Source organism: Centroberyx gerrardi, chromosome 3, assembly GCF_048128805.1.
Source record: "Centroberyx gerrardi isolate f3 chromosome 3, fCenGer3.hap1.cur.20231027, whole genome shotgun sequence".
NCBI classification, from domain to species: Eukaryota; Metazoa; Chordata; class Actinopteri; order Beryciformes; family Berycidae; genus Centroberyx; species Centroberyx gerrardi.
Window position 1 is genome coordinate 9,207,599 of NC_135999.1, and position 19,870 is coordinate 9,227,468.

Below are 19,870 nucleotides of genomic sequence, written 5' to 3' on the forward strand. Positions count from 1 at the left end.
TATTTTTCAAGATCAGTTGTTGAATCAGTGTACAGTGATTTGACTGCTCGGAATGAAAGTTCTTCGCATAAATTCACCCATAGGCTCCTGCCATCACTGATAAACCACCAACAATAAAAATGAAACTTCCGGTCTAAATTTCAAAACAAAACTTTATCGACGAACATATACGTGCCAACATTTAAGTACCAAGTGAAAATAAAGAATGTATTTATAAAGGACTATGTAGTAAATGAAAATAGAATGTTTTGTTGTTCCCTGGAAATATCCTCCCCATACAGCACATTCGAGGCCATAGGCATACATATAATACTGCTATACATAATGGACTGCCAAAAACTCAAACACAAAACGTATACCAAACAACTTGGAAAGATGTCTCTTAATCTTTAAGTCCATTAAAATCCACAGCAGTGCTACAGTTTATTCACAAAGGCCGAATAAGGCTCAAATATCATGGCAACCTTTTATTTTGAAGGCAAAACGTCTTGGTTTCCGGTCTTATCCTGTCTGTCTCTGGCTAGCTTGATACAGTTTGTATTCTGTTGTGTATTTCGCCTGATTTCGCCGCTTGGAGCGCTGTTAGCTAACGTAACCTTGAGCTGTTCTGCTCTCGTTACCCTACCAATACAGCAACAGCATGTTTCTAGCTGTAGACCACACTCCCCCAGCCCTCCAGCTCGTTAGTTAGCTCCGTGGAGCCACTAATGAGAGCAACCAGCGGCTACAACTCGGTCACGGAATGCCTCGGAGAAAGAAAAACGGACAGAGCCTCGCGAGAGTCCCCGGGCTGTCAGACGAGGGCAGCCTCGGCAACACGAACTCGGGGTATCGACCACCACAGGGGAATGACGGTGCCATGGCGAGTAACTTTCTGTCCAGCTCCGACAAGGAGAAGATCGTCAGAAACATGCAGGAGATGTTCTCACACTTGGACCCCGAGGTCATTTACATCGTGCTGTCCGAATGTGACTTCAAAGGTAGCAGTGAACACGGAAGTCGGGCCAGATATCCAACTTGCAATCTAACTTCTGGAAATGTTTAATGTAGCTAACCAGTTAGCTGGGTAGCTAGTTAGGAGACTGGGTGCATTTCAGAGGGGAGGGGTGTCTTTAACTTAACGAGACAGTGGAGGTCCCATGATAATCACTCGCCAGTAACATTATTGATAATATTAGCAATCATTTAAAGTTGCACCACGGTTGGTGCAATTGTCTGTCCAGTCTTGCACCTTCTTTCCCCTGCTACCTGTGTCTGTACCTTATTAACAGTTATTAAAGTTAAAATGCCTAAGCCCCCCACCCCCATTACGTATTACTGTGTTGTGGGAGATGAATTCCTGCTTCCCAACACAGGCTGCCTGAGCTGCACTAGCTTTCAGGTCATGTGGTCTATGTTATTACATAAGGTGGCTAAGATGAAAGGGGGGAGTATTTTGACACCTAGCTGCCCCTGCAATGTAGTTGTGCAGTTGCGACTGTGGATGTTTTCCTATAACAGAAAATTAAATTATGAATAAATTATGTAATTGGAAAGAAGTAGGTTAATTACATTTGAATCGTTCAGTTGCTCTTTTTTTCCCCTCATGTCTTCCCTGTTTCTTCTCTAGTTGAGAATGCGATGGATCCTCTCCTGGAGCTCTCCGTGGCTGCTGAAGATGCAGGCCCACTCCCTTCCCGCGTCTCCGGCTTTGAGCTCACCGCTGCAGCCCTCCTCAACCCTCACCTTTCTGAACCTGTGCCAGACCCAAACCCCCCCAAACCATCACAGCTGCCCTCCTCTCGTCCCCTCACCTCCCCCCTGACAGAAGAGTTTGACCTGCTGATTGATCAGGAGCTAGAGACACTGACCACACAACTGGGGGTCAAGGAAGAGCTCTCTAGCGGTCAGTATTTGTCAGTGGCTGCCCCCCTCTCTTCTTTCCCTCCGCCCCCAGTCCCACAGCAGGTCCTCCCTGAGCTGCTTCAGTCCAGCCTGGAGCCTGGAGCTAGAGGGCCCTCTGTCGGGCAGCCGTGCCCAGGAGGAGCCTTGGTGGAGCGAGCATCTGTAGCTCCCTCTCCACTTGACCAGCTCAGCTTTTGGGAAGAAGAGGACATCAGTGGGCAGCAGCCAGTGCTGGACTTCACCCATCTGATGGCAGAAACACCTGCAGACAAGCCCAAACCTTCTCTGGACCTGGGAGCCTCTGGACGTCCTTCAGCATTCCAGGTTTATAAAAAGCAAGACCAGCCGCACACTGCTTCAGAGAGGACTGGGGTCGTACCCTCAGGAGGAGGGATAGTAGGAGGGGCGAGATCTAAGGTGAGTACTGCGAGTCAGGAGCCACTTGGCAACGTGACATCATGCTGGAACCCTGAAGCGCCAGTATTCTGTCCCCGCAACCATGGAAACCAGGGGCCCGTCTTCATCACCCCTGTGGCTCTAACACCCTCCGCTTGGGACGCTCCAGCCAGACATGCCTCTCACTGGCTGGGTCAGGGGCCTGTCAGTAAAGCGCCTCTCAAACCATCCGCTACTATTCCTAAGTCCTGGGCCCTGCCTGCCGCTGTACGGGGTCCCGCCCCACACAGCAGGCTCCGTGTGGAGGGGAAGGTGCTTGTGCTGCTGCGCGGTGCTCCAGGATCCGGCAAGACAACCTTGGCCAGGTAAGCATGTTGAGATAGTTTAATCAGCGGTCTGCTGAGCTCTTTAGTAGTATGCTACATGCTATTCAGTAGTGTAGAAGTTTTGCAGTTGCTTTACAAGTCTCCTAGCAACGACCGCCCGCCATCATGGAAGTTCAGTGAATTGGTTGTGTGCAAATAATGCCTAAATAAATAACAGCCAGGCAAGAAAAACAGAGATACCTAAAAAGATTGCTGTGGTGTGGGTGTAAGTCAATTCAGTAATGTTGTAGTAAAAGTAAAAGTGAAAAGTCTGGTGAGAGATTTGTTTGCAAGTTTTGGTTTCTGTGATACAGGAAACTGTCTTGTCTTTAGCCTTTGCCCCTTTGTTTCTAGTATTTACTCCAAAGCACTACAGGTTGTAGCCAGAGAAGAGTCAGCTCAGTTAATCTGAACAAACAGCTGTTTTTGGGCTTTGTTCGCTTGCTCACTAGCCTGCAGTTTAATTTAGCAGAGCAAACAATGTTAATGTTAACATTGGTTTGCGGTGAGGGCCCCCAAGTTGTGGAATGGCTTGCCCGAGACTATTAGAAGGGCAGAGTCTATCACTGCTTTTAAATCACAATTGAAAACATACTTAAACTTAAACTTAAACTTGCTTTTTCCTAATTGTTTTATTCTCCTTTTCTGTTGGCTTTTATTATTTGAATGTATTTTTATGCTATTTCTTGTATTTATTTTACGTCATTGTTTTAATCTTCTGGCTGGTTGCACAAAACACCTTAAGTTTTCTCCTTAAGTATGACACTTAAGGCTTAATTTCTCCTTAGCTGAGGGACTTACTTAAGGGTGCTGCACAGAATCCCTTAAAAGGTTTCCTTAGTTAAGGAAAAATGTTAAGGCATTTACTTCATTGAAAGAGATTTTACAGCAGTAAAATTCTACAGTTTCCATGGAGACCGTTTGTTTGCTTGCACTTGCGCTTGTGGGAGGAAATTGCAACGAAAATGAATTCCAGAAGTCTGGTGAAGAGGTCCACCCAAGAGGTCCAAAAAAAATACGACAACTTCTTCATTTATCGCCATAAACTCGGCCATGTTGCGGTTAAGATAGAGTCAGAGGTACCTTACGTTTTTTTCCTTACTTTGGTTGCTAAGGTCTTTTGTTCAACGGTTTAACTAACTTTAAGGGACTCCTTAAGTATAAGACCAAGATAAGGAGAAAACCTTAAATACGTTACATTAAGTGAACATTTTAAAGAAACCTTAAGGAGAAGACTTAAGGTGTTTTGTGCAACCATGTTCAGCACTTTGTAACTTTAAGAAAAGTGCTATATAAATAAAATTATTATTATTATTATTATTATTATTAATAACGTGCAACTACTAGCCACTACTAACACTAGCTTCTACTAAATACGAAATCTACTGTTCAAATCAGATATGTTAACAACAGGACAGTGATAGTTTGAAAACCAGATACCATGATTAGCTACCTAACAAGTTTACATCATCTAAACACAAAATTGATCAGATATGTCTGTGGCGAAATGATTAGTTCTCAGTCAAATAACGGTTTCTATTGAATTCTGTTGAGACTGCTGAGTCGTGCATTTAGAAATGCTATCAGCTGCTCACAGCCACTGTTGACCAAGAGCTGAGACCTTCACTGCAGCAGTCAGAGGGAGTGTTACATCACCTGAAAGCCCTCTATATGTATGTGTGTCTGTTCATGTGTGTCTGTGCAGGGCCATGTTGGAGCATAACCCAGGGGGAGTTGTATTGTGCACTGACGACTATTTCAGTCGCCATGGAGAATATCACTTTGACCCCACTGCTCTGGGGGAGGCTCACGAGTGGAACCATAAGCGAGGTAAACACACACACACACACACACACACACATATTCTTCACATGAAGTGGTTGAGCAACACGATAATAGCAAGAGAAAATCTAGGAACAGAAAATCAATTTTTTATCCAAGTGCTTTGTTTCTCTGCTCTCTCAGCTGTTTCTCTTTTGCCAATTTCATTCCTTAGCCAAGGAGGCTTTTGAGAGCGGTGCTAACCCCATCATCATTGACAATACCAACATGCAGGGCTGGGAGATGAGACCCTACGTAGCCCAGGTCAGTCAGCTTGCCAGCAATACACACAGCATGGTAACAGATCTCCCATGGTTAACTAATTCCACTGCAGCACTTCTTGTATAAAGTTGCTCTGGAGAAGAGTGTCAGTTAAATTACAACATTGTAAATCAGTTATGCTGGTTATATTGCACAGTTGCCATTATGCTGCTGTATCATGCAGCATGCAATATGGTTTTACATACTTGTAGTCTTGAGAATCTTTTGTGACACAAGTACATTGTTATTATTACAAAGGAAGATTTTGCCAGATCACATCACATGATAAATGCTGTTCAAGTAGACAGCAGCATCGTTTGAGGTATTGTATTTAATTTAGACCAAACAGATTCAACGCTAACTAGTGTTACATTGTGTGCGTAGCTTTATTTTGAACTGCAAAAATAAAGCTGGTCCCTGTGTCTGTCTTAGGCACTGAAACATAAATATAAGGTGCTGTTCCGAGAGCCTGACACTTGGTGGAAGAACAAGCCCAGAGAACTGGAGAGGTGAGAGAGACAGAGGCTTTATAATAGCATGTTGTTTGAAGCTGGAATATCAACTTTCTAAATTTTCAAGATGAAATGAGTAAAAAAAAACTGTAGGAGGCAGAGTTTTATTTATTACAGTGTGTTTGTCTTTGTTTGTCTGTGTGTGTATGTTCATGAACAGACGCACCAAGCATGATGTGCCAGTGGAAACGATCCGACGCATGCTGGATGGCTATGAGCGTTTCGTCTCAGTCCAATCCATCATAGGTTCACAGCCTCCTGAGTGGAAACAGCGTCTCTGGGAGGAGAACAGACACTTACAGTGAGTGTCACCAGCCCACATTACTTACTCACATTAAAAGCAAATGTAGCCCACCTACTGGGGAATAGCACCTAGTGTGAGGATCCGCTTATGGTTTTCTTATGGTCCAAGTTAGTCCAAACATAAACAAGTCTCTCCCACATGTAGAAACCAGAGAAACAAGACTTGAATCTGTGATGTTGTACTGATGGACATCCTGGGGTTGATCCTATTTCTGTGGACGACCACAATGCCTAAATAATAACTCCCACCGAACTTTATATAATCATAGCTTTGTTAGTTACAAGCCAAACAAATTTGTTAGTTGTTGTTCAAGTTACAAGCCGGAGTTAATTAACTCTTCCTAGTTCTGTTGATGGCAGATAAAGAGAAACGATAAGGTTCACTAAAACAAAATACTGTATGTTATTCCTATGTACTGGGACAGTGCAATAGCAACATATTTTAAAGCTGAAATGCAGTGGTATTCACGTTAAAGTTTTTACATCGGGATATCATGTGCTCACTGTAACATTCGCACCTCTGTTGCTTTCCCCAGGCAGCTGTCTTCTGAAACCGCTCGCCCTGACCTAGTAGGAGAGCCTGGGTTGACGGAGGAATATAAGAAGTCCCGCCCCCAGCTGTTTTCCTCCCTTCCCGACGTGTCGTCTGTTGGTCGTTCTGGGGAGATAGGAACGCTGGAAGACAGCAGCCCCAACTCCACTGAATCGCTCAATCTCCTCCCTAGCAAAGAGGTGGTGGAAAACCCTGAAATTCCCACTGTGGATGATGGGATGGATTTGGGGGCTTTGGATTCTGAATTGAATGCCCAGTTAGAGCTGCGTCATCCAAGTGGAGATCAGGCAATTCCCGACTGTATCGTGGAATCAGTGTTGAACGAAGATCACCGTGGGGATGAAATGCCTGTGGCTTTCTCTGAGTCCATTGGTCAAAGGGTGAGGAGAGAGAGGCGAAGCAGGAGGTCTGACTTCGATCAGCTGGAGCCTGCTGATCTGGTGAAGGATACCAACCAGTCAGGGAGAGAGGGAGAGGAGAAAGAAGGGATTCAGGGTGAGGGAGCAGTAGGGGGTGAGATGGTGAGGGACGGGGGAGAGAAGGGACGGCCTGAGCTGTTGGATTTTGTAGGGGATTGGCCTTCTGATGGTGGGCTGCAGCAGCGACAGGTGAGGAGAAGAGAAAGGCCCAGAGAGCAAAATTGGGAGGAAGAGGGAGGGATGGCTAAAGAAGCAGATTACCGGGACAACGCGAAGAAAGTGCAGCCGGGACCCGACGTAACAGAGTTCCAGAAGCTTCTTGATATTATTCAGACAGGTGTAGACGCCATTCAGACTGGCTCCTCCCCTGAATCCGCTCTTTCCCTTGGCTCTGGAGAGGAATCGGAGAGCGAGGGGGAGGCAGGCAGCATGGGTCAGGGGTCCGAGGGAGATAGATCTAGTGAAGAAAGCGAGCAAGACATGAACAGGAGTGACAGTGGTAGAGCTGAATTACCTGACTGCGTGTTAGACTGGAAGGCAGCCGACTCTTTATGCAGGGAACCCCCGCACCTAATCCCATTAGGATTAGGTGAACTTCAAAATGGAGAGAGCAGTACTATAGGAGGGAATGATCACATGTTAGAGGTTGGTAGAGAAATGGGGTGCGTGGGTTTGGAGACTAGGAACCTCAGTGCTTCTCTTGCAGCTCTCAGTGCTGACTCACTAGTTATCTCAGAAATTGCAGAGGCAAAGGTAAGCCAAGATAGAGCCGGAAGCCGCAATATTGGAGGTGAATTTGGTGCAGAAGCTGATGCTGGTCATACTGACAAGGACACGCATTATTGCACAGATAGTGGCTCTCTCTCTGAGGTTAGTGCTGAAGCTGATGGCAGCCATATTGGTGACGTCAGTCAGAGTCCCATGTGTGAGGGCACTGAAGCAGAAAGCAGCCCTTTTAGTGTGGGCAGTCAGGAGAGAAAGCAGCGCCAGGGTCGCAGGTCAGGGAAACAGTGCAAGTTAGCCCTCACCTTCACTCAAAACTGCCCCTCTTCCTCACCTAAAACCCTCAATGACAATACCACAGCCCAAAACCTAATCAGCAGTCAGGATGGTATTAAATCAGATGCTGAACTTGACTCTAATCCTGACTGGAACCCCAGCCTCGATCCCAGTTTCAACCTTGACCTGTTCCCTGATCCCATTCCCAAACCCAACCCAGAGTCACTTTATTCCCCCATCCCTATGGTAGACACAGGCTGCCCCACCCAGACAGACCCCCAAGACTTTGCCCTCCTTTGGCGCCTCAATCGCCACGACAATCCCGATGACACGCTTGTCATTGCGGGCAGCCACTCCGGTGACATCACGGTCCTGTCTGGCGACCCGTTCCGCTTCGTGCCCGAGCTGTCCTGCGCCGTCTCTGCAGCGGTTGCAGTTCACCCATCCGGCCACAGAGAGGTCCCCTACCGTGTGGTGCATGAGAAAGGCACACAGGTGGAGGAGAAAGAGCTCGGGGCTGCTAGAGGCCGACTGGAGAGCCTGCGTATCCTCAGCCGTCATTTTAAACTAGTTAGTTTTGATACATTGGAAGACCTGTATGACAAATGCCATCAGGACCTGGAGTGGACCACCAACCTGCTGCTGGACTCTGGAGAGAGGTTCTTTAGGGACGAGGACGGTGGGACGGAGGAGGAGGAAGGTGCTGGGGGTGAAGGTGATGAGAATACATCCAGGCTGTGTGGAGCTTCAGGCATGGCTGCAGACACTGGGTTGTGTCCTAGCACGCTAGATGAGCTTCACCCTAAAGATTGGCCACAGGCCGGGCCAGCTGGTGATTTGGAGGTGACTCAGGAGTCTGGAACAGTTGATGACTCAGGTGAGAGCTCTGACAACACTGACTTACTAAGTTTTGGAGGTGCACTCTCTCAAGTTACATCTACAAACAAGGATCATCCTGATGAAACATTGCACTTAGTAAAATCTCCTCAACCACCACTTAGTCCGCTCGGAGCAGTGAAAGAAGGAGAGGGCTGTGAAGACGCTGAACAGGAAGTGACATCACGGACTGTAAGCAGGGAATTTGAGAGAGTGTGTATAGCTTATAGGGCGTGGTCAGATGATGGAGTAATAGTTGAGGAGACACGGGAAGAGAATGGTGAAGATGAGATGTCTAGCATGAACGAGATCACCCGGCTGCTGCTGGAGGAGATTGAGGAGATTGAGAGAGGAGAGCAGAAGAAGGAGGGGCGGAAAGAAAGGAGGGAGCGAAGGAGCCGACACCTGGACATTCAGAGCGTGGAGCTGAAACTACCCACCGAGCTGGCACTACAGCTGACTGAGCTGTTTGGTCCTGTGGGAATAGACCCAGGTAACCAGCACACACACATGCACACTGAAGAATGCATGCAGAAACAGACAGAGTTTTGTAAAGTAGTTGTTTAGTAGTGATTACTGATATACATGTCAACTATCTGCTCCCTCTCTGGTCCATAATATTCAGGTGCATGCTCCACTGATGACTATGCAGTGCAGATGGACCTGAACCTGGCTAAGCAGCTCCACCAGAAGTGGAAGGACACCATCCAGGTGAGCTGGTGAATACTTGGCGGCCATATTTAAATATTTAACCATGGTTTAGTATTATCAGTGCAGCTACAACAGTCTAACATTCTTGTTTAAGGTCGAAGTACAAAGTGCGTCCTAAGTGTATAGAGTAATTGCGATAATGTGTGTGTGTGTGTGTGTGTTGGTGAATCTGACTGAAATGTGTTTTACAGGAAAGGCAGAGACAAGCAGCCCTCTCCTACCACTTGCTTCAGGAAAGTGAGTGCACACACACACACACACACACGCACCCAAAACACATGGAGCGTCACAGAATGATCACATCTACATATGCTGATCAATAACGTTGTGTGAATTTAGTATTTCATTTTTGAATAATTGTAATAATTAATTTCTCAAACCTAACACAATTTTCTTTCACTGCCTTTGGACATCAACCTTTTCACTGAATGTTTAGGTTCAGTTCACTGGGGCGAATCACAGGTGGCCAAAACTGGGCCATGGGAAGGGACACTGCCAGCGCACTTTCTGATTGGTGCAGATGGTTATGCTTCACTGGGCAGCCAATCACAGGCCCAGGACGAGATGCCATTCATGGACCACTGGAGTGCATCCCGTCCCCATGTCTCTCTCCGGGACATTATGACAGAGGAACAGGCCCGACAGCAGAACATGGAGAAGGTAAAACACACACACACACACACACACTTACATGCTCTTTCTATTATTTTCTGGCACACCAACATCCTGACTAATATTGTCCTGGTTTGCTGCTCTTTTGCTTGCACTTCTCTGATTCCCACCTCTCCAACTCGTGCCCCATCCCCTTTCTCCAGACCAGACAGAGTCGTGCGGACCTGGACAGGCGTGATGGGGCCACCCTGTTGAAAGAGAACCAACTGTACTCCCTCTTCCCCACCATCGACAGGCACTTCCTCCAGGACATCTTCAGAGACCACAAGTGAGACCTAGATGTAGCTTTCAACCTGAATTTATCTGGTTTGTTTATTGGAGGCTTGAACTTAATGAGGCAAACTTCAACTCAAATCAGTTCCCATTCTAAGGTAGATAATGCATACAGGCTCTGATATGCTCTAAAGTCAAAGGTCCCTTTTTGTTTCAATAGCAGGATTATAGGTATGTGTGTTATGTGTAGAACAGTGTGTGCTCCTGACTAATTTGCCTGTGTGTTTGTGTTTGTGTAGTTACTGTCTGATGCAGACAGAGCTGTTCCTTCGCTCCTTACTGGACGAGGGGCCCGTCAAGACAGTCGTGGCCCCAGAGCCACCTCGGTCCAACCACCACAGAGCACCCAGCAAAGAGAGGGACAAGGTATTCACACACACACGCACACACACACACACACACACACACACACGCACACACACACACACACACACACACACACACACACACACACACACACACACACAGGGAGATGCAATCTAGTCTCATGCATAATTTTTCTCTGGACCTCTTTGTTCCTTGATGCATTTCTCAACCTTATTCCCTCCTTGAATTTATCCATCACCCTTAACTTTCTGTTTTCCTCTCTTTCCTCTTTCCCTATCTTTGTCAGAAGCAGAAGGCCTTGGAGTCAATCCTGTCCCATTACCAGGATATGGAGGACCCAGAGTACGACGACTTCAGGGCCGAGGCCAGCCTGCAGAGGAGCCGGCAGATCGAGAGTTTCACCAAGGCTGCAGAGGCCTTCAAGCAGGGACGCAAAGACGTGGCCTCCTTCTACGCACAGCAGGTAAGCGGCTGGAGGCGGAGCCTGTGAGAGGAAATTCCATTCAGGACGAGTGTAGAGTTACTGTTATTTACCATTCCTGCTATTTACTTCATTTGTTGTTGTCTTGCATCCTTCCTTCACCAGACAAATCGGCTAGTTAGAAAAAAGAAACATGAACATTGTGTTTCTGACTTCAGTTACTATTGTTCATTGTTCCTCTTTTTTGTTTTGAAGTTGCAGCTTATCTTTTATTAACAGTATTAACAGTATGCTCCACTGAACAGTAAATTAATTTGCACCCCCCACCACCCCAGGGACACCTCCATGGCCAGCGGATGCGTGAGGCCAATCACCGTGCAGCGGTCCAGATCTTTGAGCAGGTCAACTCGTCCCTGCTGCCCAGGAACATCCTGGACCTGCATGGGCTGCATGTAGACGAGGCCCTGCAGCACCTGGCCCAGGTCTTACAGGACAAAACCACCGGTACTGGACACAATATATATATATATATATATATATATATATATATATATATATATATAAATACACATTTGTCCCATGAGAGAATTTTGGTTTGCAGACAGGATTTGCAGTGAAAACACAATGAAAAACAATAACAGTAAAACATTAAAAAGACATAAAAAACCTTTACAGCACGGTTCTCCTCATCAAACACACCAATAAAACTTAAAACACAAAAGGAGCAGCGCAGCAAACTCCTTTGCACTTTTGGGAATGTGTGTATAAAGTAATGCTAGCATAGACAGTAGCACATGCCTCACCTCTCTTGAAGAGCTTTCATTGGTCAGCAGCGAGCATTTACAGGCACATGGATCTTTTCATCCTCTATAAAATCATAAGACATGTGCCTCCTTCTCTTATCTACTGTGTGCAGATAAAATGTCTAGCTCCTTCGGGAGAAAAAAACTTCCGAAGAGATGGCAAACTACATTGAGAAGCACTGACAAGAGCCTGGAAACAATTTTAAACTTATTTCACACATCTAATTTTATGATGTATGCTTATGTTTGTTTTGAATATCAGCCATATTTTTAAAATGGCATGCCAAACGATCACTAAAATGGCTCAAAATGCCTCTTTCAGCAGTGTAGCAGTTTCAGAAGGAATTTTTAAGAGTTGCACATTGACTGTTATTGATAGAACAATGCAACTTGTGGATGAAGGTGAAAAGTTCAATTACTCAAGTACTCATCAATGCAAGCAACTTTGTAGAAACCAAGTGACATAATCTAGAAGTAAATACTGATTGAGTCCATGCGAAAAGGGTCTCAGGCCAGGTGCCCTTTTAGAGGATTTTGCTCCCGCCCCTCTCAGAGTCTGTGCACACCACTGCTCCTAACTGTATTCTGTGTGTGTGTGTGTGTGTGTGTGTGTGTGTGTGTGTGTGTGTGTGTGTGTGTCTTTTGGCCTCTTTCCGTGTAGAGTACGAGCAGGGTCTGTGCCGACCTCAACTCTCTGTTATCACAGGAAGAGGGAACCACAGCCAGGGGGGCGTGGCCCGCATCCGCCCCGCCGTTATAGACTACCTCACCAACAAGCACTACAGGTACACACACACACACACACACACACACACACACACACACACACACTAACACACACACACAAAGCCCATGCACAAGAAATTCACCCTCACCCTACTCTCTTATGTTTTTCTCTCTCAGGTTCACTGAGCCAAAGCCAGGTCTCGTGTTGGTCTCTTTGAACTGAACGCAGCTTGGTTTAATGGACCCAATCTGAAGCTGCTATGGAGGACACTCTCTCTCTCTCTCTCTCTCTCTCTCTCTCTCTCTCTCTCTCTCTCTCTCTCTCTCTCATGTACTCAACACTCAACATCCTCCTTTTTCACTCGTCCCTGTCTCACTCTTTATTTTTCTTCTCCGCTCATCCCCTCTCTCACTTTCCCTCCGTCAGTCTAACAGCTGCCAGAATCTTAATCTGAATTCATGCTTTGCCTTTCGTTTTGTATGTATAATGGAAAAAACTACATTGGTAGTTAAATCAGGATGAGTATACATTTGTAAAGCTAGAATCTATGTACATTTTATATTTAAGAAAGGTTTTATAACTTGGTGTATTTTGCTTTACATTTGCCTTTATGCCTTTTTAAAGAGAATGTATGGAGAATCCCTGGGAGACCCCATGTTTAGAAGGGTCCATGTATTATAGGGTGTTACTTAACCTCATGGGAGTCTTATGTAGGTTTTTAAGTAATATGGAGCCATTTTTGAGACAAAATGTCAGCATTTTATGTCACCCTAATTCTGCAGTGATTGCATGCGGTCTAATAGTAGGTTGTACTCTGAGAACAAGCCAAGCCACCAAGCCAAATATTTAAGGGAACGATTCCCTTTCAGTTACAGTGTGAGATTGTTTCTTGCTCAGCAGGAGGGAAAATGAGACGGGTGAACAAGGCCATTAAATAGTTTGAACAACCTCCATTGTGACTCCTATACAGCAATCGTTGTCCGTACCTTGTCTTAGAAGTTGACTCGTTGCCTCCTAGAAGCAACACACTGAAACCGCTCATTAAGTATTTTGACTCAGGTAACAATGCAACAATGTTGAGTTTTATTCTCTTTTGAGGCCAGTCGATTGTTCCAGACTCTCTGCTGCTATCAGGTATTCTCTACATAGCTTTTTTTTTTTTTATCCATTATGCCATAGCCATGTTTGTAGTGATAGGTATTCCTCAGGTTGCTAGACTAGTTTTGCAGGTTTACAACAATGTTTCTTTTTCTTACCTGTGTGATGTTATATAAGGTGCCACAACCATGTTGACAAATTTTATTGATTGTACATAATGTCGCAGGGACATTAATTATAAAGAGAAATTTGTATTTTTTTACTCAGTGTTATTTTTTCTCAAGGTTTTACAGATAATATTGTATTATTAAATAATACTGTTTAAGAGTTTTTTGGTTGAGCTGTTTGCGTGTGTGATCACAGCAATATTTCTCATCTTTTGAATGAACTCAACCTGAATAAAGTCAATAAAGGAGTAGAGACCAATGTTAAAAATGGGGTACAACAAAATGAGCGATATTTTAATTTCCCTTTTATTCTATTCTATTTTATTCTTTTTCTGCCCCCACTGTTACCTCCACACTTACAGTAAACACAGATATGTAGTTCTGTGTAACCACAAAGATCTTCTCAGACCGGTTCCTTGGGACAAAATCTGGGGGTCCGCAGTCTACAGCGCATCTATTTGAGGGTCCTTAACATGAAAAGGTTTGGGAAGCCGTGGAATAGACTTCAGTTTTGGGATCCTTGGTAAGCAGCAGGGATGTGGTGGAGAGTAAACCAGCCTAGGAGACAGAACAGAAGAAAACCTCAAGAAATAGAAAAATAGAGTCCGCACACCACAAAATATAGCTCAGATAATTACTTTATTGACGTGTTCGGCCCCAGGGCGCCCTGGAGTAAAGCAGCCGAAACAGTTCACTCACATTTTTATTTATTTGAGAACTAGTTATCAATATTTTTAGGCTGAAATAAATCTTTATGACCTAAATTCAGATACCAAATCAAACGTGGATAGTTTTAAAGGAACAAAGCATGTAATGATGCTTTTCTCAAAATATAACTGATTTGTGTTTGTGCTGGTGGGTTTTTGCCCTATGATGACACCTCACTTACATATTGGCACTATAGTGCAAATAAAACGCCTCGTTCCTGCCTTGCGCCAGCTGTGCGCAGCGGATGCGCTCCGCTGCTGCGTAAAGAGGCAAACAAAATGGTACCAGTCCATAATAACACATAACACCCATATTCTGCAGCACAGCTGTGGTGGGGGAGGCAAGACGAAGACTCAGTCACACCTCCACATTCAACTGAGCGGATGTTTCAACGATCCTCATGCATGGAGGAGCGAGAAACGAGCTGCGTCTCACTTCCTCTTCTACCTACCAGTTCGGCGTTATTAGGCGAGGTGCCAAAATACATCGTCTGGGTGTAATTCATTGAGATTGATGCGATTCGGTTTTAAGGTAACAAGTTATTTAGACACAATAAAGTTAAAAAGTAGCCTTTACTTTAGTTGAAAGCTTCTTTTTTTGTTGTTGCCTGGGCTCTGAAGTGTGCGAAGGCGGCAGCCAGCATCCGCCCGTTGTTACCAAGTTTCACGACGACTGACAAGACAAGAACGGTAATTATCTTTTTGTTTGTCTCCGGTTTGGCTTGTCTACATAACACACAATGTGGCTGATGCCTTCATAAGTTAAAAGAATCATGTTAATGTCTTTCTAGTCTATTCTATTCTATTCTATTCTATTCTATTCTATTCCTTTAGAAAATGGTATTGCGTATCCCCAAAGTTATTTAAAATATTTAAATGTAATTAACTCCTATTTAATTTAACTCTTATTTAATATAGAAAATAAATTCTTAATGCTGGACAAAAATCTCACTTGCTTCAACAGGTTTAGAAACATTCATATGGAGCAAATGAGATCTTCAAGGAGGATTCTTTCACTTTGAAAAGTGCAAATAGATAATTATGAATATGTGAAAGAACATATTTGACAATACTGTGAGTTACAGGGACAACAGATGATTTCATTTGAGCAACAAGAGGATGGATTTGATTTGTTTTAGAAGTTTATCAGTTGCACTGTGAGGGGTTTTATCGTTATTGGCTTGCTTTAGTTATTTGTTAATACTTTCCCCTGATATGAGAGCAGGGTAAGAACAAGGCTTTTTCTGCATTTGCAGTGAATAGTGGAATAAACACTATATAAGTGTCCCATCAACATTATGGAGACTTTTCCATCCCCATGACTAGAAGACTCTGTGTGTCATGGCAAGTGGTTTGGGGTCACGGGTTAGTTCTGGCCCTTTAAAAGAAACTGCCAGTGGCTTAATACACTTGAGAGGTGACAAGAAACCACCAAAGGTTTTTGTTAATCACAGCTCAAATAGGTTTGGGAACCAGCAAGATTTTATATTGCTGTATTGAACCATGGCACAGACAGCTCTTCATTAGCAGATGTTCATTTGAACTGCAGAATCAACACTGGCTCTTATTCATGGGAGAAACATAGGAATTATGGGAGACAGAGGTCATATGTACAGGGTAGATAATACAACACACATTGATATTGATATTGCTAATGAGCACCAGCTCAAGTCTTCAGGATCAACCTGTGAAATTTAGGTCACACCCGAAAGTAAGAACCTTTACTTCCGTATTGAATCTGTACTTCGTTATAGATTCAGTGCTTTGTGTTTTCACTTTTCTCTGTAAATCTACATCGCCTTTGTGTTCCAAAAACCAAAGGCAATATCCTCTGCCATGTATCCCTCTAGTATGTTTATTTGAGCAATACTTCTGATTAGTTTGACAGATATTTCTCAATTGTCATGCAAAACTTGTATAAAGCCGTACAGCATCTGCCGTCATCTTCCTCAATATATATGAGAAGAATCTGTCAGTTGACTATGAGGAGAAACTTAAACTTAAACTTAAAGAGAAACTTAAAGAGAAATGGACTGAATAGTTCAGTTGAAAAAGTTAAATGACCATTATGGTGACGCATCTCCGCTTCTGACCGGTCTGTCCTTTCTAAGTAAGACGACAAGTGACAACAGATATCTCAGATTTGTAACATTTCCTCTCTTCATCAACCTCTTCATCTCTCTCCCCTCAGCAGAAGCCCCCCCTCCGCCCTTGAGAGGTCTGGACAGAACGGCTGTCTTCAAGAACCACAACCTGATCACGTTGTCGCAGACACCAAGCGGAAGTGAGGCGAGCAGCGAGGAGCCGAGGAACTGAGAGGTTACGTGGAGCCTATAGAAAGCACACTGCTGACAGGTTGCTGACTATATATATAGGGGAAGTTTGTTGATGAACTCTGAGGAGAGAGTTACATACGGACAGACAGTATAGGTCGGTTCCACAAGTTGAATAGTCGCTACGATGGAACATCTCCACTGATGTCATTACCACAAGGCTGGACTACAAATTACTTGCTATGAAAACTACAACCCCCACTTGGAATCGCAGCGCACACACATCGGACGCCACCTGTACCTGCCTCTTGGACCCCTGACCTCTCCAGATCCACACATCCTAGCAGAAATACAGACTCTTCCCAAAAGAACCACGAACCCCCAGAGAGCTGAGAGTGGCACAAGCAACCATGAACGGACTGGAGGAGACGTCGGTGAAGTGTGTCCTGGTGGGGGACAGCGCAGTGGGCAAGACGGCCCTCCTGGTCCGCTTTACGTCGGAGACCTTCCCAGACAGCTACAAGCCCACGGTGTATGAAAACACCGGGGTGGACGTGTACATGGACGGGGTTCAGATCAGCCTGGGGCTGTGGGACACGGCGGGTAACGACACCTTTAGACAGATCCGGCCTATGTCCTACAAGCAGGCCGACGTCGTCCTCATCTGCTACTCTGTGGCCAACCCTAACTCGCTGGCCAGCATCCAACACAAGTGGATAGCTGAGGTTCGGGAGAACTTGCCCCGGGTGCCGGTGCTGGTTGTGGCGACCCAGACGGACCTGCGGGAGACGGGGCCGCATCGGGCCAGCTGCATCTCGGCGGCGGAGGGGAAACGCGTGGCTCATGAAGTGCACGCTAAAGGCTACATGGAGTGCTCCTCCCTAAGCAACCGTGGTGTGCAGCAGGTGTTTGAGTACGCGGTGCGGACGGCCGTGCACAAGGCCAGGAAGCAGGCGAGGCGACGCATGTTCAACATAAACCAGTGTAACGTCGTTTGACCCTTCACCTTGTCTGGGTGGACGCTCGGGCCGTCACGGGATGTTTACCTTGAAGATTTGTACAATATCTGTGCGATCACGATGTTCAAGCTGGAGTGGAACTAAGACCCCCCAAGTTTGGACTTCTCTTTCTTACGCGGGGGCCCTTCCTGCTTATGGAGTGTCCCGTCTCCCCTGACTCCCCTCCATTTGAACGCTGTTTAAAACTGAGGGTGCATTCATTTTGTCTGAGGGTGCAATGCATCCTGATACACTCTCATGGAAACATTGCTGAGTGGTAGTCCAACCTTCCTGTGATCCAGGGAGAACAGAAGAAGAAGAAATGAAGAGAACTGGCTCAGTTCATGATCGGTTCCTCTGATCAAAGTGTTTTTACAGTGAACCACAGTACATAACCATGCAGGTATTTCAACTGGGGCTTCAGAGGATTTGTCAGGGTTTCAGAAATATCCCCTTAAAAACTTTTGTCATGAAAGACTTTTATTTAAATTGAAACATTAAAAGCTTAAATGTTTATATATACGTGGTTTCTCTGTTGATCTTTAAAAAGGAACATCAAAATGAGGCAAATATCTTAATATGCCTATGTCAGGATGGGACTATATCAACAAATGAGTCCCAATTTGAATTGCAATGCAAACCAATTCAGTGCCTGTGCCATAAGTAATATGACACATACTAGTCATTCATCTTTAAAGTGGCATGTTATTCGGACATTTGTCAAAATCAAACTAGGAAAACTGCATTCTTAAGTTCCTAATAAAGTGAGAGGAGCAAGCAGTGGCCTGGCAGCAATGATATCAACTCTAAATACTGTGGGTGTCAGCTCAGACAGACCAATGGGAGAAGCGGGCTGCATTAGGGCTCTATATTCTATTTGAGAGGATACCATGTCATTATTGCAGAAGAGGATTAAGGCGACGTGAAAAATTATTTAAGATCTGAGATTAATTTCAGAATTCTGACATTAATTTCAGAATTCTGAGAATAAAGTCAGAATTCTGAGATTGTGGCCCTGATCCTCTTCCGTGCATTATACATGTGACCGGGGAATAAAGTCCTGAGGTAAAAGGGTGGGCAAAACAAGCCAACTCAGTTTATACGTACATAGGCTAAATATTTCTGTCATGCTTATCTGTCAAATTTATTTAAAAGCTGCCTTTTTATTGTTTGAGATGTTTACTGTGACATCGGTTGCATTTAAACACATTTTCACTGATGCCGATCAATTTATGTATTTCAGTTAATATAAGAGAACCTGAATGACCTTAATTTGCCAAGTGAAACACATTTACGAGGAAGTTGAACAAATTGCTGTTGAACATTGTGAGACACTTGATATTTGATCCATGTTGTTTAAAAGGTCAATGAATTTGTTTTTTTCTGGAATCAATTGACGGCCCACGGAACATAAACGTTAACTGTACTTTTTCCACTTGTGATTAAATGACACATTTTATTGGTCATGTTAGAATAGATGTTGAAAACTTGTGCCTATAGTGGGTTTTTGTTTTGTTTTATTACATTCTGTTTCATTAAATTATTAAATGCATACCCCCTTGTAAAAAATCAACAATTCACTCACTACTTACATTAAATTAAGGATTCAACACATCAACACACAAGTTTATTTCGTTCGTATCTGTAGCTTTTTCTCTTGGGCGATGTGTCGTTTCCACTAACACTATGTTTCATTCAAGATTTTTCGCATATATGACTTACATTCTAACAAGAATAGCACATACAAAACTGGGAAAAAATATAATGGATAAAATACATTTTCTTGAGTACATTTTTGAGTGTGTCCAGTTATTTTTTCCCAATTTTGGATGTTACCTCGCTCTTTTTTGAGTTGTCATATTGGATTTGAATTAGTTTTTGGCTCAGCACTCCGCAAACAAGAAATCCATTGCTGAAGTGCACTTCTCTGCCTCACACAGGACTTACACTCTGCATGGATATGTAGGCTGCAGCTGCTACCAATGTCAAATCATACTGTAGTAGTTTACTACAGGTTATCACTTGTTGAAAGGGAATGATGATTCAGTCAAATTGTTTACAAATCCATCGAATTACGCTGTGAGACCGTACATGGGCACAGCCACTGTGACTATAATACAGTATTTACATAAAGCTGAATTCAGAATGATGTGAAAAAAGTGCAAACTGTGAACATTATATATCCAGTTTCTCCCTATCAACAACAGTATACTAGTTAATAAACACGTGCAAGAGACAGCTTAGCAATGGTGAGAACAATGGCAGGGCTAGCACACACACACACACACACACACACACACAGGA

General features: G+C 44.4%; 2 protein-coding genes across 3 annotated transcripts; both read left to right on the forward strand.

Moving 5' to 3' along the window:
- The first annotated feature begins 705 nt into the window (after positions 1-705).
- Positions 706-13,271, forward strand: n4bp2 (NEDD4 binding protein 2). Its single transcript, XM_071923252.2, has 16 exons — positions 706-980; positions 1,610-2,645; positions 4,351-4,475; positions 4,642-4,730; positions 5,160-5,236; positions 5,400-5,540; positions 6,079-8,882; positions 9,015-9,100; positions 9,292-9,337; positions 9,537-9,760; positions 9,916-10,040; positions 10,285-10,411; positions 10,659-10,835; positions 11,129-11,297; positions 12,258-12,381; positions 12,500-13,271. The coding sequence occupies exons 1-16, from the start codon at positions 743-745 to the stop codon at positions 12,543-12,545; spliced, it is 5,634 nt and encodes a 1,877-aa protein (XP_071779353.2). The 5' UTR covers positions 706-742; the 3' UTR covers positions 12,546-13,271.
- A 1,408-nt stretch (positions 13,272-14,679) lies between these two features.
- On the forward strand, positions 14,680-19,145 carry rhoh (ras homolog family member H). Of its 2 annotated transcripts, none has more exons than XM_078282813.1 (2): positions 14,680-14,985; positions 16,487-19,145. In XM_078282813.1, exon 2 carries the CDS (start codon positions 16,979-16,981, stop codon positions 17,564-17,566), a length of 588 nt encoding a protein of 195 aa, XP_078138939.1. In that variant the 5' UTR covers positions 14,680-14,985; positions 16,487-16,978; the 3' UTR covers positions 17,567-19,145. The 2 variants fall into 2 exon arrangements, with proteins under 2 accessions (XP_078138939.1, XP_071779302.1); XM_071923201.2 differs by having other exon boundaries at positions 16,490-19,145.
- Positions 19,146-19,870: the final 725 nt, after the last annotated feature.

Coding starts and splice junctions, on each gene's coding strand:
- rhoh (XM_078282813.1), top strand. CDS start 16,979: ATGAACGGACTGGAGGAGACGTCGGTGAAGTGTGTCCTGGTGGGGGAC.
- n4bp2 (XM_071923252.2), top strand. CDS start 743: ATGCCTCGGAGAAAGAAAAACGGACAGAGCCTCGCGAGAGTCCCCGGG. Junction 2,646..4,350: donor GGCAAGACAACCTTGGCCAG/GTAAGCATGTTG, acceptor GTGTCTGTGCAG/GGCCATGTTGGAGCATAACC. Junction 5,237..5,399: donor AAGCCCAGAGAACTGGAGAG/GTGAGAGAGACA, acceptor GTTCATGAACAG/ACGCACCAAGCATGATGTGC.